Source organism: Astatotilapia calliptera, chromosome 1 (assembly GCF_900246225.1).
Source record: "Astatotilapia calliptera chromosome 1, fAstCal1.2, whole genome shotgun sequence".
Taxonomy (NCBI): domain Eukaryota; kingdom Metazoa; phylum Chordata; class Actinopteri; order Cichliformes; family Cichlidae; genus Astatotilapia; species Astatotilapia calliptera.
Window position 1 is genome coordinate 15,213,373 of NC_039302.1, and position 27,495 is coordinate 15,240,867.

Here is a 27,495-nt window from a genome sequence, read left to right on the forward strand (position 1 = left end):
TAAGTAAAGCTATAATACATCTATATTTTATTATTTAATTTTCTCTGTATTATTTTGGGCTCTAACCTTATAAAATGCATTAAGACGACTGTTGTGATTTAGTGTTATATAAATACAATAGAATTGAATCTTGTAATTGACATTTCATTTGACACTAAATTACAAAGCATCATTATTGTGGATTAACTCCTGTTTACAGTGCATATAGCAACCCCTGTAAAAAGTTTACTTTAAGCCTAGTCATCTGCCATGTCATCTGTAAACAAATTATATATTCAAAATAATTTAAAATAATTATTACATTTTTATCTGTTATCTATTACAAATTGCAAATTCTTTTTATTTTAAAAATATCTGCAAGATGTGCAATTATATATCAAATGATATGTGAATGTATTTTCTGTAAATTTCTTTAGTAAGAGCGTACAGAGAGTTCACACGCTTATGTCTGTTAAATGAACACACAGTTAGCCAAACTCAGCCAGTGTTTAGTGTGAAAATCTGGTGCAAGATCAAAGTGCAAACTCTTACCAGAATTTTGCAGTGTGCATGAAGTATAACCTCCTTTTTAAATTCATTCAGTGTTTAAATTAATAATGCCGGATGTTATATTATGCACAAAGCATAATGGGAATTACAAATCAGTCCACAAACTCAAATACTCAGTTTGCAACAATGGAGCCTATGTAATTACATGTGTTCATGCTATCACTTAAAATTACAGAAGCAACACAGGAGATTATAGCTTGTCAAGCTGTGGATATTAAGGATATTTAGGTAAACTTTTTTTTTAAAAAGCATCACATTTTAAAAAAAAAAGATGCTTTTAATGACAAAACTGCGGATTAGAATTCTAGTTCATAACTTCAGAGCTGAAGTGGGGGGATAGCATAATGAGGACCTTTGAGATCCTGTTTTGATGTAACTATTTGATGTCAGCAATGAACGGTGGGCATTTTCAAAGTTTCACTTGCTAAGTACTTCAATGAATGTCAAACATAAATAATAAATGTAAAAGAATCTAAGTTTGTGATGTCTGGGAAAGTTAGCAGAGGTTTTATAAATCCATGAATGGTATCAAACCTATGGTTAGGATACAATGGCGTTAAATTCAGCTCAGAACAGGAGTAGCACTGTGGGGGATTTTTCTCTATAGAGGGGGAACTATGCACTGGAAACTGATGAACCTCCTGAAAAATACTTTGCTGTTAACATTGTGCATTAGCATAGCATAGCATAGCATAGCATCTTTATTTATAACGCACTTTACATCCAACAATGTTGACCAAAGTGCTACAAATATTAAATTAAATGCATACAGATTAAAAAGGCACATTCTTTAAAGAGGAATTAATAGCACTGAGGACCCCAAGTATCCTTTGTTGAAAGGCTTTCTTTAAGAGGGAGATGCAAAGAGAAGACACTGTGAAGAAGTGCAGGATACACCACAGTGCCATTCTCATTGAACAAATCCCCCAGTGTCATAGCAATGCAGTAAATACACAAAAAGTTGTTGACATAAAATCTTATTTAAAGGATAAATAGAGTGTGCTATTTGTTCATTTGAAACCCAACCATTTGTATCTCAAGCTTTCAATCCATTTCTTGACTGGACCCAATTTAAATTTTAATGCATCCCAACATGCATTCAAAAACTTAATTGAAGGTGGATTTGTGTGTGAGACATTACTATTAAAACAAAAAGTTACTATATGTTGGTTCACAGGCCTCCATCTTTCACTCTTATTTTGAAGTGCAGTGACTCATCCTCTAGTTTTGTTAGGATGCCTGGGTTGTTGACCCAGGGTTTTGAGTTTATTGTATTATTTATCATTTCTATTCTGTGGTTCCTTTGTTAGAGTTATGTCTCATGTCTTATCTGGTTTTGCCCCTCCTTGTCTCGTTAGGCCTGATTTGCCCCAGCTGTGTTTCCCTCCTGTTACCCATTCCCTGATTGCTCCCTCTGTGTATTTAAGCCATGTGTTTCTCTGTGTCCATGTTGTGATCTACCCTTATCTAGCTGTGTGTTCTGTCTGCGTAAGTGTATTTTGTATTCCTAGTTTTGTTACCCTTTTGGGTTCAGCATTAAAGCTGTGTTTTGAGTTACTTCCTGTTTCCGGAGTCTGCACTTTGGGTCCTTCTCCTGCCTGCACGCAGCCGTCACATAACAAGTTTCCCATCACAGCTTGTTTTTCTACTCAGTGTTTCACGGGGGGCCACAACATCATATGCAAGGCTTCTGTGCTGACTACAAGGAACACATTCTATTGTCTCCCACCTCATTCATCCCTGCGTGTGTTCTGTGATCCACGAACAACTCCAATGCACTAAAGAAGTCGTGTAAAAACTATCAAAATTTAACTCAAGTAGCCTAGAAAAACTGTCAGCTGTTCAGCTCATCTGCCTGTTCAAAATGACGGATTTTTGAAATTGATGTTATATCTGAGCAACTTCATGTGTAAATAAAATAAAGAGAATAAAGACAAAATCTCTCAAATTCAAAAAGTCCAGTTGTGCTTTCTTCCTATCTGCCAGCTTACACAGTCTAGCAGAAGCCTGTGAATTGGTAAAGATGACAGATTAGAGAGAATAGGGTGCTGTGTTCAAGTCAGTCTTGGTTTAAGTTGGGTGTGAAAAAGTGATTGTTGAAGAGAATGAGGGACACAACACCTCTCAGTGTTGAGCAGAGATCTACTGAGGCAGGATCAAAGAACTCAGTCAACCAGGGCACTGCTCAATGCAGACTGTAGTCAACCAACCACACACTCTAATCTCTTGCTCAGGTCTTGTGAGAGAACAGAAACGTATCAACCAAACTGAATTTAATGAGCATCTACCATACAACTAGAGCAAATAGTAAACAGAAAGGTAGAGACAGATATCTCAAACTTCTCTCCAGTTCTGCCTTTTAACCTCCTACAGGACTACCAATCATTATTTTGACATAATGCTCAATTACACATGTATAAAAAGGAGAACAAGAAATCTGAGTTAATGTAATCTTTCAGCGATAAAGCGGTAGCATGCTTTGCAATTTTACCATATGAAAGTTGAAATACTGTAGCTCCAAGCAAAGAACAGGAACAAAATGACAGATTAAATTCTTATGAAGCCAGGAACTTACAGCTGCTGATATGAAAATTTGAGATTAAATTCTTATCATGCCGTTGACCCTCTGAAGTGTTGTGAGTCACCGAGATAGTTGAAACAACCTGGATCTAACCTTAACAAAGAAAATAAATATATTTTTGATGCATGTCAGGTAAAATGATTATTTACTTTGTGATTACTTTGCATAAAGAAATATTTAAAAATAAATAAATAAATACTGTGTTTACCCAGGGTAAGAGGTCATTTAAAGTTAGGGAGTTGGGGTTTAGGTTGTATATTCTATTTGGCATTTGGTAATTGACACTTATAAATAAATAAATAAATAAAAACAAAGCATAATTACAAATACATACAGAATTAAATCAGGTAAATCTGTTGGTAAGTCACACCACACTACACTGATCTCATTCTCAGTGTCACAATAATCAAATTCACAGATTCCAAATCAGTTTCATTGTCACATTGTTACATCTTCCAATTTTACATGAATCTCTTCAGGCAAAGTAAACACAGCTTCACAAAATAGCTTTATACAGACAAGTGATTTGTGTCCCACAAGTATACTATGTGGGCAGTGCTCTAGAGGGTGTGTGTGTGTTCCTGAAACCTGGATCCTCTACCAAAGGGCTGGGAGTTTGAGGGGTCTGCACAGTATCTTCAATGTTCCCAGGCCTGCAGTGTTCTGCAGAGAAGCTGCCTGGAATCTGTTGGGGTCAATCTTTTGGTTTGGGGGTCTCTATTTTCTTGTGCTCCTCATTCCTGATGTTGCTGTCTTTTGGGATTTCCACGTATCACAGTGGTCCCCTGTATGTGTTGATGATATGAGTTCTTTTATGAGTTCTTCCTTCAGTTCATCATCCACTGTCTGTCTTCAGCTGCCTGAGCAAATCTTGGAATGCCTCATCTCGAGGTGCCATCTACCTGATGTATTCATGGATGTTCCGTGTTTCATCCTGGATTGTGGCTCTGACACTCATTCATACTCGCCATCCTGCTTTCCATTGCTCGTAGAGCCTGAGGGTTCTGGACTTTTGTTGCAGAGCCTGTTTTGTGGAGTTTTCATGTCTTAGCACCTGTGGTATCTGTCTCCTCCTATGGTCAGCTTATTATTCCAGCTGGATATCTGATGACAGGTAGGACAAATGTATTGATGGCTTGGATCTTATTCCTAATGTTCAACTGGTTCCTCAGTACCTGTCTTACATTCTAGAGGTTGGCCTGTGGGATACCAAAGGTACTGGCCAGCTATCCTCTATATCTGCTATTTTGTTTTGGATCACTTTCCCTCTCTTTCTTTGTGTGTGTGTGTGTGTGTGTGTGTGTGTGTGTGTGTGTGTGTGTGTGTGTGTGTGTGTGTGTGTGTGAGAGAGAGAGAGAGAGAGTCTGTGGAGCACTTTCAATCTCAAATCACTTGACTGAGCATGAGGCACCTTTTATCATGGTTCATCCTCAGCAATTAATCTTTAACAGATGCGATGCAATTCTCTCCCTCTTTGCCTATTTCATACACAGAGTCTCTTTCTCCGTATTTCAGTGTCTCTCCAGCTTTTGCGCTCACATATAAATACTGCAAATATTTATCACATTTTGTGTGTCTAATTCAAGTTACCTTAGGGCACGTACTAGGCTAAACAGAGAACACTAATAATTTCAGAGAATTATAAAAGTAAATTTTTGTGTGGGGAAAAAAATGGAGATTTGCATTATGCACTGCAAAGCTGGTTGTGAGGTTCCTTTCTTACAGCCTGTTCTTTGTCTTGGACTGGAATATTACTGAACTTCAAATCTCTCTGGGAGAATATATGGCATACTGAGAGATGGGGTAAGAGGGTCCTCGGCCGGATTATTGGACTTGCAGAATACCCAAGCCTAAATTCTAGTGTGCAACAGTCATTCATGGCAGTAGGATTGCTCAATAATGCATCAAAACCCACAGGCCTCCAAGGGAAGCAGTCAGTAATCAAAAAGTAAGTTAAGGTTTTCATAATAGGGCCCTATAAATAACTGAGGACAGAAATGAGGGCATGTAAAATTGATGAGGGATGATTCAAACCCCACGAGGTGGATGGAGCTTAACGCAAGGAGAAGGGATGCGATGTTGAGTGGCCCGGTGATACGGGCATGTGTAGAAGGTGGAATTGCACGAGTGATTTGTGTCCCCAGTGTTACCACATAAACGCACAGATATACAATATGGACACTGCTCTAGAGGCAACGTCACTGAAATGGTGCTATTAATGTAGAAATACGCCCCTGCCTTCAAACTATTCTACTGAACATTTAAAACAACCTAGCAACAATTTCATAACCTGTGGCTACCTATTAAGCTTTTACAGAAGAAGAACTCTGCTGCACATTTATATTATTTAATCAAAACCAAGACTGCGGGGTCAGAAATTACATACATTTTCAAAAAAGCTTCAATATGAGCCAACAAAACTGTGAATTACAAGATCTTTTTAATGTGGGAATTCATTTTCATATATTTGTGCTCTCTAGAACTGATGTAAGTGTGTGATTCAAAGAAAATGACATAGTATAACAGTCTGAGATCTTGTCAATATGCAACGGTAAAGAGTGAAGGTTTATCCTAAATGAGCACTTGCAGAAAAAAGACACCACCAGACAACTAATTTATACACATGAGTAGTGTCCTTTATCTAAATTATGCATTTAGGCATTGAAAACAATCTCTTATCAGGCCTTCAGTCTTTGTCTAACAATTATACAAATAAGCTGATTTTACCAGTTAAAACAATAAAAACTGAATTTCTACTGTGCTGTTGTTCCAAGGACATGCAGGTATTGTCCTCAGTTGACTGCCAACCTGTCAGATGGCTCATTTAACATTTGGCAGTAACAAATTTGAAAGAAACTACCATTGATGTTTTTAGCTAGTAGAACACCGATTTCTCGCTTCTTCCAACTATACTCACTACACAGTTTTCAGTTCGTATCACACAGGGAGGATTTTAGACATGTATTCAGCCAAGGATGACAAAAATGCCCTAACTCAAGATTCATTAGTGTCTATATTTTGTACCGAAGGTCCTTCATTTCCTCTTCAACCTGCATAAACAAATTTATTTTAAACTAATTTTTGTTTATATAGTAGAATAATATAAAGTTAAATTAAGCAGTCATTTCATTTAAAAATATTTATATTCAAGGATGTTTATACAGACTAAGACGGAGTGTACACAATAGCTTTTCTTTTTTTTCCAGAAAGCCAGCATAGTTTTTCAATTGTTCACAATTGGATCGCCTCATACTTATACCATGCTAAAAACGGCAGGCACTCGAGGCAGTGAGCTTCTAATCTGCAGTGAGGAATGCGTGGTCGGCTGTTCACTTCACCCCCCAAAGCTAAAGAGGTTCATCTCTGGGTAAAAAACTGTTTGTCACAGTCCCTTCTTTACACAGCCATCCACTTACAGAGGCTGATGGGACCAATAACACACCAGCAACTACCACATTTTACTTGTACAAGTGCTAACAACAGTGGAGAAAGTTAATCCTGCTGGTTTTTGAGTACCCGAGCTAATGGAATTTTAAATACAGTCTAAGAATTGTTTTAATACTTGGATAAAAATCCTTTTCAGTCATTTAATCCCTAAAGTCTAGAGCCCTTGGACACCCATGGTTTCCTCTCTTCAGATGCTCTGTTAGGCCTTTACTGCAGCTGCCTTCAGTTGCTGCTGGTTTGTGGGCCTCTCTGCATTCAGTTTGGTCTTTAGTAACTGAAAAGCATCGTCTGTTGAGTTAAGATCAGCTAACTGGCTTGGCCATTGAAGACTATCCCATTTCACTGCCTTGAGAAAGACAGTGTTGTTTATGCAGTTTGCTTTGGGTCATTCGGGTCATTATCCATTTGCACCATGAAATGCTGTCCACTCAGTTTTGCTGCAATTGGCTGAATCTTAGCAGCGAGTAAAGCTCTGTATATTTTTTACACAATTAATCCTGCTACTTCTATTAGCAATAAACACTAATCACCTGGTTCCACTGGCAGTATACATGCCCATGTCATAACACTGTCTCCACCATGTTTGACAGATAATGTAGTATGCTTCAGATCATAAGTCTCTCCCTATCCATAATTTTACCAGCTATATCAGACGTTTCCTGACAAAGTCTAGTCTGACCCGCCTATTCTTGTGTGTAAACCCTCTGCACCTCCTCGGGAATGTTCCTGACTTGAATAGAGGTTGTAAAGTTTTTTTTCTTAAACAAGGAAATAATTCTGCGATCATCCACCTTAGTTGTCTTCTGTGGTCATTCAAGTCTTTTGGTGTTGCTGAGCTGGTCAGTGCATTTATTCTTTGATTTGTGTTACTCTGCAAAAACGTATGGACCTAAATGTAGGTAATGCTTGGTCAATTACATTAGCAGCATTCAGCTACAACCAGACTCAAGCAACAGATTACTATTATTAGTTATGGAAAAAACAGTGCACCTACAATTTGTTTTTTCCATCTGACTAGTTCAAAAGAATACATGATATCTTTAGTTAGTGTAAAAAAGCAAGCCTTGGATGGCACAAGCAGAAACACAAGTGTAAATGGCATTAAACACCATGGAGCCTTGGTTTAAAGCCCTGTGAGCTCTAGCAGTTATACAGGGATTAAAGTGGGCCTGAACAACCTGGAACAACGTTCTGACACCTTCGATTAATGAGTAATTAAATAGGCAGTTTAACACTAAATACTATCAGGCAAGTTCATTTTTTATTTGATACAGTCTGGCAGTGCTTTCAACTGTTGTCACAGAGACAGTAAAGTCATGACTCCAGCTGCATGCCTCCTCTTTTCCTTCTTATCCGTGTCATGCACTCATGCTGTCGATGTCAATAAAGTTTCTGTTGCCGTATATCAGCATCTATCTACCTCTACTTAAGAGGAGAGAGCATAACTGTGCAACTTTTTCTTTAAGTGGCAGGTTATCTCAGATACAGGATTTGAAACAGCTCAACAAATATCAGTGAACACACAAACTGTTTTTGTGCATCTTGGTGCACAATCTGTCTGCTAGCTTAAGGTACAAAGGCTCTGTTTTCCAGGGAGAAAAAAAACACTGACATGGGATAATTTTACTCTCAGAGATAGAGAAAGATAGAGGAAATAAATATAACAGCAGAAGCTGACAGATCATATTTAAAGGTAAGGACTGCTCTGCAAGTGACGTTTAATAAAATAGATATTTACAGTTAAAAAAATTAATTGTGTTGGATTGCTTTGAATCAGACAGTGGATCTGTATATGATGAAGTTATCTAGTTATATTAGAAGCACTTTCAAATATGTTTTTCAATGAGAAAAGGTTACACTCCACATCCATTATATGTCCCAATAATTAACATTTAAGGGAAACTGTACATTAGCAATATTTGTTTTACTATCTTACATTACGTTGAATATAATTGCCATCAACATTTAACCAAACATTATCATTGCATTAATTAAAATATTGTTGAAAGCTGAATGTCATTAATAAGGTGAATCTCAATTAATTTTCAGAGAAACAGCTTTATTATCAAAGACAGCTAAGCTGAGCTGTCATATAAATGCTAAATGGCTTGTATTTGTATAGCGCTTTACTAGTCCCTAAGGACCCCAAAGCGCTTTACACATCCAGTCATCCACCCATTCACACACACATTCACACACTGGTGATGGCGAGCTACATTGTAGCCACAGCCACCCTGGGGCGCACTGACAGAGGCGATATGGTCAGGATTTTAAGTTATGCTCATTTTTAGGCTGCCGTTTCCCTCCGTAGGTTTTATGGTGGCGACAGAGCACGCTTACGAAGGCTCTGACTCTTGTATTTGCTCATCAACAAATCTTTTGTGAACTATAATTTGAAGACTTGGGTCATCATTCAGCCTGTATAGACACGTATAAACTGTTTACATCTCAGTGCTGTAATATAAAACAACCATAACACCTGTGTTTGATTCATGACATGGTTCTAGGATTTCAATTGTAGGAACAAATTACTTGAAGCTTGCCTTAATAATCTTTTAACATTCAATTACATACAGGCCATTATGATATATCAGTATTATGATACAGTAATACTATCTAAATATGTTAAAGCAGCAAACAACATTATGTTATTAGTATGAGGTTGCAACAAGTTTAATGTCAGTATCAGTAAAAAATGCAAACATTTTAGTGCTACCATACGTTATCAATATACTGCAGTACTACAGCTACTGGACAGTAATAGAAATCTAGATCTTTATTTCATATGGGGAAATATCTTTGAAAGCAGATTAAATCATAGATTTAATGTTATTCAAATGCCGTATTGGACAGTATGTGCAGAATAAACTGGGTAAACTGGGCTGTTTGCAGTGTTCTTTTACAGTTTACAGTTATGCAGAACTGGTGCAGGGCAAACTGTGGTATCCATGTTCATTACCATGGTCTATACTTATAAGATCAGACCAGAGATTCTTTGCATACAGTTTTTATTTCTTCTTGACTATGAAAATCAAGGTTAATTCAGACACTGCTTTAAAATAACCATCCAAATAAAGCAAAAGATCGCTGCTGAGTAACAGGACTCGGCTAGGAGTCAGTTTGCATTTAGCTGATGATATTCTTTGGTAACACTTGCCAAATTCCACATTTATACCAGCTTCATAGTGGCTAGCAATCAGACATCTGCCTTGATGGCTCATATAACATCTGCTTGTATATTGTAGAATGTAGATGGCTAAAATCAGAATGAGTAGGAAACCTCAAAAGCAGCATCAGACCAGGTCAGCTGATCACAGCCGGTTTAAAAACAAAGCACATGTACTGGAGCTCATATATATATTATTATATGATTTATTGCAGAGTGAGTCATTTCTCCAGACTGCACTGCTTCACCAGAACTTAGTATTCTCTCACCTGCAAAATCCCACTTTAACCCCTGCTTATACAGACAGGCTCATTAGAATGAAAATATTTTTAAAAGCCACATTAGTGCCATCTTTTACTGTCAAAATGTCAGTAGTTCACAGTGTATGTGCATAAGGAAGAACAACATCATAGTGAGCTAGAAAGCCCTGAAGATAAAGAAAATCCAAATAATGCAGAACTGTAGTGAAGAAGTCAAGTGTAATAGCAAGGCTCCAGAATAACCATCTTTAAACCAGATAAGCTCATTTCTTATTAATAACAGTCAAAGTAATAATTAATCATGACATCAGAAGTCTGTAGTTACAAGTTTGACAGTGCTTGTCTCAGTACATTCAGCTTGGAGAGGTGGTGTCTGGGATATAAATTTCTATGAATCACAGTCTCTGCATGTTAAATAGATAAAACAAATCAATCTACTGGAACTTACCATCAAACTTTTTATGCCTGGAGACAAATGTTGTTCTCATTTTGTGGCTGCTCTCTTCAACCAATTTCTCAAACTCCAGTTTGCTCTGCTGGTTAAGTTTGTCCTCCATCTCTGACGTGCAGCAGGTGTATCCCTGAGGACAGACACGCAGGTGCTCACCTGAGGAAGACAGAGAGGTAGAGCGGCATTTTTACACACGTCACCGCTTCAACATTCAGATGCTCGAAAAGGCTGAACCGAGTCTTTGATCAAAATTCTCTTGTTATTTTGTCATTCTCATCACTGAGGCAATCAAAGTGGGCCAGACCGTAACAAACGGGGTAGGAAAACATTTGTCGGTCATTTGGAATCATGAATCGGAGAGTGTCTGTGATAGCAGAGCTCCTACACCTCATGTAGAATCCCCCTTATATCACAAAGCAAAGCGCTGCAATAATGACTGCTTTAATGAATATTATGTACATGAAATGAAAGGCACAGTGCTAAGTCATGTCAAGGAAATTTATTTATATAGCCTAACACCACAAATTGGTCTCAAGGCTCTTATCAGCATGCCCTTAGCTATGACATCAGCCAAACATTTAATTAAACTGCATGGATTAATTTACGATGTCTTGACTTTGGCACAGCAAGCTGTAAATGAACACTGACATATTTTTGCCATGGAAACAATTGCTTATTTACACATTCACCACATACCGAACAACATTAACATTCATTTCAAGTCATGCTATCTGACACATGATGAAGCTAACTCTCCATTCTGTTCTGCTCGTGGTTTTTATCAAAACTGGAATGAAATATTTGTCTTTTTGGCTGCCAAATGCTCCATCATGTTCACCAGCTCGTTACTAACTGTGCGTGTTTGCTCTTTTGTTCAGAGCAGGAAGGCTACAATGAACTTATCATAACTTTTTAGTTTTCCTAAAAACAACTTTGCTGCAAAGATGAGACCAAAACAATATCAAGTTGCTAGACTGAGAGATGAGAATATTGTTTTGCAGATTACGGCGAACAACTGTGTTGCACAGATGCGCTGGTATCCATGGTCACTGTTAGGTGCCGGGGAGCATCAGAGGCATTATAAGAGGCTGGCAAGCCAGCGAAAGATATCAGATGTGACTGTGTATTGTGTGCGTCTGTGCAGTTTTTATTTCCCACAGTCCATTAAAATGAAAGTTAATTTAGGCAGAGCTGAAAAACTCACACCATATTCTACATATCACAAAAATAACATTTAATATAAATGTTTAAATTTCTCAATATTTCTTTTTACACTATATCTCATGCACTCTGGTGCGCTGTTGCTGGCATAAGAACAACATTTAAAAGATTTATTTTAAAGACTGATTCACTCAGATTAAAAAAAATGTTTTGGGCTTATTGTTATTTTACATAGTTGGGTGGTAAAATCACCAGCATTAAGGCTTCACATGCCACCTGACTACAGTGATATTAACTCAAGGATAGCAGCATTTCTTTTTGCCTTGCTCGCTTACTTTTTAACTTTCTACACTGCGAACAAAATTACACAGCAACCTTTAGGTATCAGTGAGAGTTAGTTAAGAAATACTTGTTGTAGTCCCTCTAAGTAGAAAATAAGAGATGCTGTGCGTGCGTTTTGTAATGAGATGTTTTACAGAGCCTTGGACTCTCGTCTTCTTCTACATAATTTGATTTTGAAGCATTAATTTAATAAACTGTGAAGTGTTTGACTATTACATCAGTTAGAGAAAAATTCTCGAGTCCACTCAGACGTCAGTGTATAAAAGTGTATACCAAACCAATGAAATGACTCCAAGATCCACAAAGAGAAATACTGGAACTGAAGGCCTGAAGAATTTTCAAAACTTGGAGAATTCACACTAGATTTTTTTTTTTTTGTAAATGAGTAAAAGTTTTACTTTACTGGGTTTCGAGAAAGGTAACAATCACTTAATTATGCCACACATCTGAAAATCCTTTCACTGAAAAAGTGAGGGGTTTAGTCTCAGATCTGTGGATTATTCATGGTGAATAGAGTAGTTTTCAAAAATACTGATTTACTTAAAGGGATGAGGAAAATTATTCTGATGAAATCAATAAATTATATCTACACCCATAATGCACAACACTATCTGCAAAAGACCATAAAATGAGGTTTATTTATTCCAATAATTAATCATTAAGGAAAATATGTTTAGTATAAACTAAATGTATCAGTCAAGTATATTCAATATCACCAGACTTGAAATTTGACATTTTACTTGCATATCAGACTTACATGAATAATCTACAAGTAACTATGTTAACTAATGTTAGCATTTTGGGCATAAAAATGACCAAGCCAGAATTAATTTTCCAGTTAATAAATGAAATATAAAACCAGATCCACAGAAAAAACAAAAAAATTGTTTGCCAAAAACCGAAACGAATGCTTAAATGCAAACAGAGGCTTTAATCAGTAAAAGTGACTAATAGCTCCATGTGAGTGGTGTGTACATACATCTTTTTTGCACAGAAGTTTGTACTTTCATACTACTACCCATTTTAAGAGGTTTTCCCATTACTAATAAACTAAAATGTAAAATAAAACTTACAAAATGTTGGAAAAGTGTTGCTAAATTCCAAAATCTAGGCTTTTTTTTTTATTAAAAACAAAAATACTTATCAAATTGTGGTTTTTGTTTTTGTTACCTATAAAGTTGTTGCTGTGATCTTTGTGCCAGAGCCACACAACCTTATAGGAAAGTTTAAGGGGGGGAAAAGTCCTCCCACACAAGCAAAAGCTCAGCATCTTAGTTTCTGTCAAACACTTAAACTGGTCCGAATGTGAGTTTTCATCTGGTTGTCTTCCTGCAACAACACACACCAGCAGTTATCATCACATGATTATATTAGTTTTTTTGCCCAAGAAATATTTGGGCAATTTTTTTGGAAAAAAATTACCATAATGCATACTGTATGTAATTGTTTTCTGCATGCATGCAGTATTTTATTTCCTCTTCTGCAGAGAGCATCAGACATCATTATTAGTTTTTTTTTTTTTTTTTGGTCTGGCCAGCAGTCACATAAAATATTTGTGTTTTTCCCATTCTATCTATTAACATTTGGGAAAGATGAAATGAGTATCGATTTATCAGTGGAGGACAGAACAGAGAGATTGTAGGATTTCCTCTGAGGAACACAATGCAGGCACTGGCAGGCACACTGACGCCCTGCATGCATATACAGTAAGCTGCAGATAAAGGAGCTGTGTATAGATAATGAAACAAGAAGATGCAATATGTACGTGCTGGCACTCTCAAATGTGCTTAATCCTTAATCAGTCCTTAGAGAGGCACCAAGCTACAGTAATGAGGTGCACCATCAACAGTTCAACACAAACTCGTTTCTCCAGAGTAATGCACAAGGCTCCGAGCCACAGCATCCAAACTCTACAACACAAAATAAGCTGAAATGCACCACTCACTTTCTATTAGGCGATTCCTTAAGGCTTTTTTGTTTCTTTACTAAGCAGCAATGTCCTATTTTTTAACAAAGTAACAGCTGCAGATAACGTCCACTACATTGGGATTCAATCAAGCGCATGCATATGGATTGAATCTACAGGCTGGCGACCTGTCCAGGGTGTACTCTGCCTCTTGTCCAATGACAACTGGGACAGGTTCACGAGGGAAATAGATGTATGGAAAGTTAATTAGCACAAATACATTAACCTGTAAATTTTACAGTAACTTGTTGAAAGCTGGATGCCAGTAACCAACTGTAAAAAAGGATTTGCAGGAACTTTAATTTACAGCAAATAAAGCTGCTGTAATTTAATTTACAGTAAAAGTAAACACCTTTAACAGTAAGTTGCTAGTATCCAGCTGCCAGTAAGTGAGTGTATTTTTATATATGGTATTTTGTTACAATATTTAAATTTAAATTGCTATAGTTTTTATTTATTTATTTATTTATTTTAGCTCAAACAATAAAAATGCAGCTTCATTTAAAATGTACATCTCTACCAAAGAAAACAGAGTTTGAGATGATATACTGATATAGTTCCAGTGAAGTAAATAGTTTTTACACATAAAGTTTTGGTATTTTTGGCTTTTCAGCCAAGACTCATGTCTTTTAGCTTGGGTTGCATTTAAGCTCTCGCTGACAGAAGCACGGGGTATTTAAAGTATCAGTGTAGTTCAACATTGTCAGTCATATTGTTTAAACAGGGACATTATTAAACGGAGGAGCTAAGGAATTATGAAGATGGTATCAGATGGCTGGCTAATGTCCCAAAGAAAGAAAAAGCCATACACCATATTTGGCACCTTAAATTACACGGGCATGAAACACTACTCTAGGATGACTTAGGCACAGAAATATAAACTTTTATTGTCATAAATGATGGATAAGCTGAGGAAAATTGCATTTTCTCCTCACTGTTATGTGAAGCTCTGTGACTCTGAAGTAAGTCAAATTCAATCTGAAGTTTCCGTTGATGCAATAAATGAATTTTACTTGTCGATGCAGGTAGAATACTACTTTTGGCCACTAAAGCGTTTAAAAAAAAAAGAAAAGAAAAAAAAAGAAAAAAAAATCAATAACAGACAAAGCTGTCCTTAAGTGTGAATGACAGCTGAAAGGAATCCATGGTGCTTTTAGCTTTCATAGGCTGTGCACCACTCTATTCATCTCTCAGTCGTGTTTTGGTATAAACACATAATTTGACATATCCAACTACTTTCCTGTTTTGAAAACTGTTGTCGTAAACCAACATAAAATAGAAGTTTGTGAGAAGCAGGCACGGCGTGAGCTGCATGTTTATGATGCTGCTACTTTGAGTTTATCTCACATGTTTTCCCTTCTCTCTTTCATCAAAAGCCCAGTTCAATACTTTTATGCATAAAACTTTGCTGCACATTTTCCTAATGTGTGTGTGTGTGTGTGTGTGTGTGTGTGTGTGTGTGTGTGTGTGTGCTCTTTTCCAAAAGAAAAAAAAGCAAACATAAAAGCCTACCTTAGTGAACTTTGTTGGAGGTAATTGTCCCCAAATCTAGATGGGATTTTGGCTCACTAGACCATATCTGTCCTGTTCTAGCTGGTTGCTTTGGACCCGAGATGGAATTTGAAACCATGCTGTCAATATGCTGCACACTTGCGAGATCACACTTGTGCAGTCTCTGTCAGGGAGAGTTAAACTTGTAAGACTCAATACCAGCAGTGCCAACAAAAATGAAGACATGGGGGTGGACACAACAAAAAGACAGGGATGGCAAAAAGCTCAAAGGTTCTTCTTATAAAAGTATATTTACTAGGTGAATAACAGGAACTAATGTGCCTACTTAGCTGGCAACAGCTCACTGACACCCACTTTCCACCTTTCTCAAAGCTGTAAGATACTGTATAGCTTTACAGCGATTATATAAATTAGTCTGGCCATTTGTAGCTGAACATTTAAATGAATCTTTTAATAAAAAAAGAGCACTTCATGCGCTGTGACATTTATAATGAAGCAACATTATGTTTATCTAACATAGCTAATCCATTTAATTCAAAATCATTTGGAGAGATAATAAAAAGTTTTTGTTTTCTCACATAAATAGTGTTACAGATTTTTACAAAGAGCTGCATGAAAGTGGAGCATGAAAGGGGTGGGGAGGGTGACACATAATTTCACTGCAGGTGAAGAGGGGCAAGCGGAAAAGTCGGGAACAATCCCAGCGCATATCTGTGGCATCTGTTAAAGTGGCCTGCCAAATCAGTAACGGCGCCACACCTTTTGCTGCTGCTGAAAGTTTTGGACATTTATTAAAAAGACATTAGTGTCTCCGCATTTTATAAATTCTCGATAAAATGTATTTAAAATGCAGCACTTTGTCTGTAATGCAGCTGCCTGTTCTCTGTCTGTAGCAACCACTCTGTGATCTTAAGTAATGTCACAGCTAAATTGTTAAACTTTTGCCTGAGGAGTACTATTTGATGCAGAGCATGTTTCAAAGGTGAAATAGCCGGTATTATCAAAATAAATAAAATAAAAATAAAAAAAAAATAGAATCCTGTGATTTATTTCTTTGATGATCATTGAGCTTAGTTTTGAAGTTGGACTGAATATTTCTGAATAATTAAATGGAATAACACTTTTTCTGGTTTTCCTCACCTCTCACTACAAGCCGCATTCATTTTTCCACATATATAACCATAATGCACTTTAGCATTTTATTTGCCTTGCATACATATCGATAGCCAGTTAGCTTAATCGCTCATTATACTAACACGCATGTCTTTGGACAATAGGTGGAAGTGTCTAGTGTCACAGTCTAATACTGAGTGTCACATCATCCACAACATCCAGACTCTATACAGAAAGGCCCCAGCCAACCATTAGATTTGAATCATTAGATTTGCAGTGAGACAACAGTGCTAACCACTTTACCACAAAGCCCTCAGCATAAATATTAAAGATTATACAGCATAAACAAACAAATGCATTTCAGCAAACGGTTGGAATTTTTGTTCTTTTCAAGATTTTATTGTACATTTATATTGATTCAAACATCACTTATCCGTCTCTTGGATTACCACTTATTGTGTTTGATATTGGCTTGAATAAAACATATCTGTCAACTCCTAATCTATTTCTGACATCCTAATAGGCAAAGGAAAAAATGAGTGTATAGTTTGACTTTGACGAAGTGAGCAGCAGAGAATTGCATACTGTATAGAAGCCTGTGGTGACAACGCTGACAGAAGTGCTAATACGATGGTGTTCTATCAGATTTTTCATACATAGAGAAAGAAGCCTGCTCCCATGCAAATGTAAAACAACAAAGTTAGCTTTAGGTCTGGCACATGCACTCACCAGCCTGATTCATTATACTCCTAACATGATCAAAACCATGGATGAGCACACACAAGCATACACGCACACACTCTATATGATGCATTTAATCACAGATTACTTGGGAGCAAATAGTTATGTAATCACTGGATAAAAGGAAGATAAAAGCTTTCACTCATATGTTCAACCAGGGGCGGTTTTAGCCATTTTTGAATCAAAGCACCCCCAAAGGTTTCTTACTTTTTTTTGACAATATTTACTGTTTGTGTGACACACTACTAAAAATATAAAAAGCATACAGTACTTGTTTGAGACATAACATTTTAACAACAAAAGTGTGTAAGTGCCTGGCTTAAAACAGGACATGTTAGCTGCATTTAACCTTCAGTTACTCTTTATATAGTTAGGTAGGAGTCAGACCATGTTTCTTTTTAGCTGAAAAACATTACACCCAGGTAACCTGCAGTGTTGGAAACATGTTTTCCGACGATGTTTGCTACCCTACAATCCGTCCTGCTCTGTAGTAAAATCAGCGACATTTGACCGTCCCGTTGCTCCCATTGAAATGTATACAGCCTATTTAAAATCTAAAACTTGAAATTGTCTGTAGCCTGCTGTTGTTACCACTGTCCTGTTTGAAATGGAATGAGAGAAGCTGGTTATTTTGTCATATGTGCCGATATTGTAAAATCAAATGATCTTGATCAGTATTTCAATATTTATATCTTTTATTAGATGTTCATGTGGTTTGGTTATTTGCCTTTTGGTTGAAAGTACACTGAGAGAGGACTTTTTTTTTATTAGTGATCTTAATAGTATTGGTTTTTCATATTAATGTAATTTTTTTCATCCAATTGAATACAATCTATTTGTGTATGATTGTCAGTCCAAAGAGGGAGAGAGGGAAGAGGGGAACGTGAGGAGAAAGTGCAAGGTCAGGAAGAACCAGGTAAAAAAAACAGACAGGGAATAGCGACAGGCACAACAGAAACTGTTAAACTGCTTGAGACAGTTGATCACCAAAAAGTGATTTGCCAACCTCAATGTGAGGCGACATAGGTTAAAATAAAAGAAAAAATCTGCAGAGCCATATTAGTATCTTCAGTAAAGATCTTTTCATACATTGTACCATAGGCAAAGTTGCCTTCGTTTTTATAATTTTATCTATCAATATTTTGTACATTTGTACATTTCAAGGACTCTATTTTTGGAGTCTATTTTCATATATCTGTATTGTATTATACATACACATTAAAAGTGAATCTCATGCAATCAGTTTACTTCTTACTCACTATGATCATCATTCATCATTTTCCCACAGTAATTAAGATTACCATATGTATTTTTTTTTATTCCAATCCATTCTTCGTTTGCAGCATTTAAATAACCTTTATCAGATTTGATGGTTTTGTTACAGACTTTAAAAAAAGTGTTTTGCTTTTCTTTCACAAATGTGGGGATTAAATTGTGTTAAAATGTACAAAACAGTGATGTCATGTTTTGTGACGAGGACACAGGCACAGAAAGACTTGATGAATTTAAGAATCGTATCATTTAATAAAGAAATTTACAAACTTACTCAGAGATGGTAAAATTATGATGACTGATAACAGAGACGAAGACAGCAGACGATGAGGACAGGGAGGAACAGGGGTTTAAATGCACCAAGGAGACAGTCACAGGGAACTCGGGACAACTGGAGACGTTTAAGGATGCAGGGACTGACAGACACGGGGAAGACGACTCATCGTGACGAGTAAAGTTTATCTTGCCTGGCTGGGCAGCTCTCTGGGTGCTCAGCACCCTCAAAGCTCTGATCCTAGAATCGCCCCTGTGTTCAACCCAGTCCAGTTTGCTAATGTACCGCTCTGTCCTCGAGCGCAGATGTCAGAAGGCGCCGCAGCACATCTTTCAGAACGAGCTGATTAGAGATTTAAATATATGTAATTACAGAAAGCAATTTAATTAAGGACAAATGGTAATCTTCTTTGGGGATTTTACAGTGAAACGTTCTGGCGTTAACTCAAATGTTTCTTAATCAGAAAGAAATAAGGCAAAAGAAATATTGCTTTTCTTGCATATGCAATCAAACACTCATTGTTTCGTTCAGATTCTTTGATGTGCAGATGTGTTTGGTTGCTCTCGATCACTATCTTCACGATGTCCAAAACACGACTGAGGCGTAGCGTTATAATTAGGTGAAACTGCTGACTAGATTCAGGCAACGGACAGATGGGCCCGTTCGATGCCCATTTAACATGCAATCAACCACACAGACGCTTTCACAGAATTCAAGGTTCCCTGAACCCATTATACATGTTACTTTAAGATGATTTTTAAATGATATCTATCTTTAACCAACCACACAGACTAACTGCTAACTAGGAATATGTAGGTCAGTGGGAAGAAGTAGATGAGATGACCAGGAGGCATGATCAGACACAGATTAAAGAACTAACTTCATATAGCATGCTTTATTTCAGCGGCCATGTATATGGCCTCGGTTCCCTTTGGCTTCATATCCCTTGATGTTAAAGAAGCATGCACTCAGAGTGTTTGAGGTTTCACATGCAGGCGAGGCATATGCTGCAATCGTGCCTAATGGGCAAGCAAAAAGGATGGCACATTTCTTATCCTTTCTAACAGTGGTTCATTAAAATTGGCAGCAGAGCCTACAGTTTCTTAGGCAGCCGTGTGATGTTAAAAACGCAACAACTGGAGCACATTCCCTGGTGACATGCAACAGATCTGAGTTTAGAAGTGTCTCAGATGCACTAAAGCAGAGGACTGCCACTGAGGTTTAGATTTACAAGACTAAGTAACCATTCCTCACAACAAATACAAAGATTTGTCTTCACACATACAAGTGTTTTCTTGACTAGAGGTATCAAATTATTGACAGCCACACCATTTTATTGAAGTTTTCCACACATCCTACTTTATTATGACAGCTTTTTTCTTTTACTGCCGACATTTTCTGTTATAAATTAGTTATAAAGTTGTTTTTGGATGTCAAGGAAAAAAAGAGATGCGCTCTATAAATTGATAAGTTTATATTTTTTTGCAACGTGTGAAGACGAGTGCTAAATTATTCATAATTATAAGCAGCTGTATCAGCTGGAGGTAAAATGACATGCTTAGCTGATACAAATTCCTGTTTGAACCAGGTTTGCATATTTTAAAGGATGACATGTAATCACACCAAATTCAACAAGTAGCCACCGCTTATTCGGCAGTCACAGTGTCTACTGAAAAGCTTGGTTGGTTTGAGAACACCCCAGTGAGTAGCTGATTACTTATGTTGGATTTTCAGATTAAGGCTTGAAACCTAATACATACTTACATGTTTACATGTAAGTATGTATTTACAAAACCTGGGCTGTAATGCTGAAATATTTTTCTCCTTTTTCTTCATAGACAGAAAGTAAACAAATATCAAGGCCAGTGGGGAAAACTGAAAAGAAATGTTTGGCTCAATGCAAAGCAATGGTGTAAAGTAGATAGTGGACAGAGGCACACATGAGCATGCAACCCTCACTGGTGTTTGCTCAGTAACCGATCTGCTTGGTCTTCCGGTGGGTGAGTTTGTATATTGTGTTGTTGTGCTACAAGGTGGGGGACCTCAATAGTCATAGCCTGCCCAGATGAATTTCGATTAGTCTCAGTCACTTTGCCAACTCATGATAAGCCTTCAAAGGAAAACCTGAGGATAAAGCATCAAAGCTGAAGTTAAGGAGGTCCTGAGGCATCCACTTCAACATAGTAGATCGCATTATGCGAAGAATCTGATGCAACAAAGAAAACGAAACATCGCGGTACTATTCTTCTTTTCCACAGTTTGAGCTGGCCTATTGGGCTGTTTTTTCTCAGCCTCTCCCCTCTGACCTCTACAGTCTGGATTTAAGAGCCCCAACAGGTTCAGTACATGAGTCTGTGTGAGCCTGTGCTCCCAACATCTCCAGTATGCACTGTCGGTTTAATTGTGTCAAGTTGGAGATGTTAGTCGAAAGCACAGCACATTTAAACAGCTCAAACATAAGGCAGCGGAATTAGTTTTACTTTGGCATAATTACATATCATGATTATATTTAGCATAATAAAATTTTTCAACAATTTAAATCCAGAACCATCAATATAGCTCACATCAATGACAGATCCATAAATGTCCATCATAAAGGTGATACTGCATAGGTAACACACTTTTCACCTGTAGTAATTTTAAAATGCTAAAGAGATTTAGCTTATCTCTAAAGCTTAAAAAAAAAAACATCAAGGGAAACACAAAATCTCAAGAATATTTCAGGGCAGCTGTGGGAAAAGTGTGGGTTCTACGCCCACTGAGAGTCTAATGCCAGATTAACTCTCACAAGGATTCATTAGTCTACCTGGCCAAAGGGCAAACTGCATATGGGTGGTGCCATCTGGTACATCTTTTGGCCACCCTTGCCAGCATTTATAAAGTGAGGAGGTTCTTGCCAGAGCTCCATGCCAAACAAGCCAACAGATCATCAAGTCGAGAGAGAGAGAGAGCGAGCATGCAAGAGAGAGAGAGAGAGAGCAGTATTCATTCATCCTGAAAAATCATAAAAAGATGTAGTGAGGCAGTAAGTGAAATTAATGGCTGCTCTATTGTAGCACGAATGGGTGAAATGTATTCTAAATTAACTGGCCAGAAAACAGTTAACAAGAAAGACTCTAGGTCCGCTCTATACAGGAGATACTGTACAAGTAACTCGTACCTAGACTGAAATCTGGATTTGTTTGCAGCAGGTTCCAGCGTGTCTTCGACGCTGCCAGTTACTGCGGTTTTCACGCCACAGCAGAGCCACGCTCGATAACTAGGAAGCACCATCTTGAATGAATCACGTTTATTATCATTGATCTACCACCAGATTCCAGCTCCACTCTCATTGAGGCTGCCTCCAGAATATTGGCTCTTCTCTGCTCTTACAGCCCAGCTGCCATAAAGCACCAACGTGCACAGAGACTCGCTGACTATGAATGAGAGCGCAGGCCTACAGAAACAGGTCCACGCTCTTGACATTTTAATTCACCAACTGAGGTTACTCTGCCTCCATCTCATATGTCATCCATAGCGCAATTTGACTTTAGCGTTGTTTCTTTGCTTTTAGCACAGATGCCATTCATAATCCACCGCTCGCTTTACTATACAGCTTTACATACCAGCAGGTATATTGTTATGCAGTACACACACAGGGCAAAAAGCATTCAGTCAAACCCCAGGAAGCCATTCAACGCACTGGAAATAAAAATATATCACAATGATCTATCTGTTTTAATATCTGTGGATGAAGAATTACTGCACAAAAGTGCAGCCGTTCACTTTTTTACATACTGAACCACTGTCACGTTTGTGTCATGGATGTCCTATTTAAGTTTCTACTTAATGTGCTGCTACTTTAAAAAAAGACTAAAATGATATGTTTGCTTTGAATAGTAAATAGTTAGATGATGATTAGATTTTTTTAGAATTTATGACATTTTTACATAGCATCCTTACTTTTCCAATCCTAACTCTAACTTTAGGTAATAAGAATAAGTAACTTTTGTTTTTATTAAACTCAAATTTATTCAAGTCTAGTCATTTAATTTGAAATAACCTGAAACTATATATCCTTTATCTACCTAACATACATATACTCACATACAGTGCAGGTATTATTCCATCACCGTATATTTCTCTATATTACTGAATAATCAAAAGTGTGATTAGAGACTCTTTTGTCTGCTCTTCATGAAAAGGCCTGTAAATGTTAATGTTATGTATTGAACAACCAGACTCCCTTCAAAGTAAAGGTTATTGAAGCTGCAAAGAAAATGCACACTTATATTTATGACAAATCCAGGCACACTGACGTGTCTGTGAATTTCAGTCCCTGCCACTGGTTATACTGCTGGTTATTGTCATTCCACTTCTCTCTCTCTCTCTCCTCTATTTATACTAAATGGCACAGGCCAGGTTCAGCACACTGGGCAATAATAGCTAAAAGACTGCTTGAGCATGTGAAAGGTTGACACCTCTATCTTTGAGATCTATTGACTCCGGTACAGCTAAGGTCCCCTCTCACATCTGAGCCTTGACTATACTTTCTTTATTCAGGCTGTGGCACATTTTAAAGGCCCTTTATTCATCTGACATGACCTACATTAGAGGGCAAAATAAAGCTCAATCCAACTTGCAAACAGAATTAAAGGTCGTTGAATGATGGAAGACTTTGTGAATCCTCTGTAATGTTCAAAACGAGAAAAAAATAGCTTTGAGCAAACTAACGTACTGTTGTGGGATTAATACTCCAGATAAAATGTTAACTTTTAAAATAAGCATAATGAATGACTGCAATCAAAGGCATTCTGGATGTAATGGGACCGGCTTTATCCCTACACCAATCTAAGAAACATTTAAAATGCAAAGTAAAAGTGGGTTACCAACTGCCTGATGATACACTGGGTCAAGCTCACTTTCTGCAATACGCTACACTACATCATATTTTTCATTACCTTCAGCCATTTTTCAGTTGAAACACTTTAGAAATTCAGAAATTAAAGACACTGAAACACATTGTGCAGTTTGAAGCCTCTCAAAAGTGACATTTTCAAGTGACTGGATATAACTGAACCTTTGTCTTTTAACAGACTTTCACACTGAAGTGTCAAGAAATGTATTCTGTGTTCAAATCTGTTGTATGGGTCACAAAACAGGTGCACTGCAAAATATTGGAAGACTTTATCTTGGAACTGTCAACAGATACTCATATGCTGATATTGAGTAGCATATTTTAATAAAAATATTGCTGTCAATCGAAATTGCTTTTCCCACTGAGCTGACAGACTGTGGTCAGTGTTTCCTGATTCCCACCGCTATTCTCTATCACATGACTTTAGTTTCCTCGATAGTACTGGCAAACTTTGAAAACTCAAATGGTGCAACAGATTGCTACATTCATACTAGGGAAAAACCATGGTATGAACAAAATTACTGCGATCAAGTGCAATGATCTCGTTGCCTTTGAAATTGCTGCTTTGAAGATGGGGACCAGGTGTGTGACCAATCGCAGTCAGTTGCTGTCTTGACTTTAATTTTGTGTTAAGACAGCAATAAAATGGCAATAAGATGGTGAGGATTGGGGAATTACATGCAATTTGGGAATTAACTATGATAAATCAGTAAACATTGCAAATCTGTTGCTATCTACACAGAAATTCACATCAAGTACATAAGGTTTGTGGAGACATTTCTCCACAAGTAGTGATGTAGTTGCTGCAAGATGATGGTTTAACTGCAAAATGACATACAGTAGGCACCAGGCAGTATATAGTATAATAGTGTACACTGAGTCAAAAGGTGTAGAACCAAAATAAAATCACTTAACAACCAGTTGAGTCGAGTCCCCTACTGCAAAGAGACACATCGCAGACAAGTTAGCTAACTCAGACTGATTGCAATGTGTCGGAAATCTGTCTATGTTTATGAATTAGCAATTATTAGCTAACCTTCACTAATCTATGTCTTCAGACAGTACAAGTTGGACCACAATCCTTTGGATATAGGTTGCCTGCCACTTGGTGATCTGTGCAAATGTCTTGTGATCATAAAGTGGTCACTCAACCTTTGGGTCATCAGTTGGTCACTCTGAGTGTTGCAGTCAGGCACTGCTACTTACACTGAAAATGAAACTGTGTATGTAGTAACCTTCAAATAATTAATGAATCTAACAGCTAATCTAATAACAAATTGAATTCCCAACTATTGGCATAGTTATGTGTTGTTTTTCCAGTTTTCTTTCTTTGTACTATACGGCCACAGGATTCATCAGTTTAGTCTTGGCATTAGGGGAAAAGGATTCTATATCCTGCAAGTACATCTTTATGTATAAAATGAACTTAACTATAAACAGTTTCTTTTCTGTGGCCTGTTAAACCTGGAAAGATGATGGATGGTAATTTTTTTGGTAGGATGGAATAACACATCAAACAATGCACACTTATGAGCTTTTGTGAGCATGTTTGCACATTCTTTTTATGGTGTTATTACTTGTCAAGAGAAATCCACAACCTGGAAGTAAACCCAATTACTGAGTTAACTCACATCTGTCTGCATGTTGAAGTGGGAAAAATGCATCAAGCATGATTGATCTTACTGCTGCTCTGCCATCTGGACCTCCTCTCCATCACCCAAATCACCCACTTTCAACTTTTTTCCACAGGGGCTCGAGACCCAAATTGAATATGTCCAAACAAGATGACACAGATAATTCCCACAATTGCTCCAACCATATGTTACCACACTTGGAGACTACTGAAAGATTTTTTAATTTTCAGATAACTTAAAAAAGTTGGAAAACCGACTGTGTTACAGTAATGTATAGATACATATATGCTTCACAGCGAAATGTCATCATTTCATGATGCCTTTGCCAATCTTTTACCAGTTCTGCCCTTCATTTATCCCCAGCCTGTGTGCTTGATACAACATCAGAGTGTGTGCTAATAAAAAAACAAAACACTTTGAGTATGAAATAAAAAAGACAATATGCAGATTGTTTTGCTGTGATTATCTCTGCTTCCATTAATGTAAACTGACAGCATAGCAGATAGGCAATAAAAACAGACGAGGTAATTACATCTACAGTCTGTTCAGTACATCTATAATCAAATATGTACTTTTACTGAATGCCCACACAATACAGGTGTTTGTTTGGGTTAAAATCCCAAAGGACACTTTTTTCTTTTCTTATTTTTTCTCCAAAACTCTTTTGCTGAAACAATGATACATGCTGGAGGCATTTCCATTTCACACAATAAAATATCAGTACTAGCCAGTTCTTGTACCTGAAAAAACATTTTAGTTAAATGAGAAGCTACTGCAGATTTGGAAATATGAAAAAGGCTGTATCACAAATTGTAGGAAATTGACATGAACCTTAGATAGCAATTTTTGTGGGAAAAAGAGAAGCAATTTAGCAGCAACGGTAGAACAACTTAAAACTCTCAACTCTCTCTGTGTTTCCTGCAAGAGTGTCCATATATACATACAACAATTTGTTTATATATAAAAGCGTTACATACTGGTAATTACTGTAAATACCTTTTTCTACAAATTCGATTTATGTACTAACTCATTCTTTTAATTAAGTGTAAATGAGGGAAATAATAACTGTACTATGTTCAAAATCAATAAGAAGGTGATTTGGCTCTTGTTAGGTCACACTTTGACTTTCTATCAACATTTTCTCTCCACCAAGTCCGCAGCCTTTCTCCAACCATAAACCGATGTTCTTAATGCGCTGATAGAACCATAAATCAGTTTAATAATGCCCTAGTTACTAGGAGTTGTTATCAGTGTCATGGTGGGCAACTTCAAATACTCTTGCCCAACACAATTTATTCCTTCACATTTACAAGGAGTACTCGCTGAGCTCTTAGCATTCCACCCACCTAGCACCTTCATTCTACACATTTTAACTCCATTTCTTATTCATTATTGCTTAAATTAGCATTTGCATTGCATTGGAGTTCTTCGGCTGCAAACCTGGTATCTGGAACCAGTGTGCATTAGAGGACCTCTCCAATAAATGTCAAAAATATCCCATCATATAAGTCAAGCACTTTTGTGCATATTATGGCTAGTAGTTTCAGTCATGCATTCAGTTTATTAAAGTGGAGCTGCAGTATATTGTATAGCTACATGCCTCTGGCATAGTTAATGGCTGTGACCAATTTTCCAAACAAGATTTACACCAGTCTACAGTGAACACTGTATAAGGAAAAAAGAACACAAGAAGCTATGGATTTGAGAAGAGGTGTTGCAGGATTATGTGTCTGTGAATTTGAAATCGCTTATTTATTTAATTTCAGCTAATGCTGAAAGTACATATGCTCAGATAAATGGTCATCATGTCAGTGTTGTTCTGGAGGACACGAATTAGATGAGAGAAAACTCATAAGGCACATGAAAGCTTGCAGAGGGTTGACAACTCCTTCTGGAGTGAAGTACTGCGTCGTAAAGATTCATTTCAGAACATGAGTATAGCTGCCTGGTCGAGGCTGATGCTTTGTTCACTGTAAACCCAGGTTATAAAAAATTGGTAAATCACTTTGGATATCTGATAGGGAGAAATTGAGGAAGTGGGTATTATCAAGAAAGTAAGCAACAACCATGCATCCACTTATCCAATTCAGCGTTGTGATTGGGCGGGACAAGAGGCAGGTTGCCAGTCT

General features: G+C 37.3%; 1 protein-coding gene across 2 annotated transcripts in view; it reads right to left on the minus strand.

The window, feature by feature from the left end:
* gpc6a (glypican 6a) overlaps positions 1-27,495 on the minus strand; it is a 146,860-nt gene that overhangs the window by 107,407 nt on the left and 11,958 nt on the right. For both annotated transcript variants that reach the window (XM_026165760.1, XM_026165750.1), the window contains exon 2: positions 10,452-10,610. In XM_026165760.1, coding sequence (XP_026021545.1) covers positions 10,452-10,610 — 159 coding nt within the window. The remainder of the gene's footprint in view (positions 1-10,451; positions 10,611-27,495) is intronic.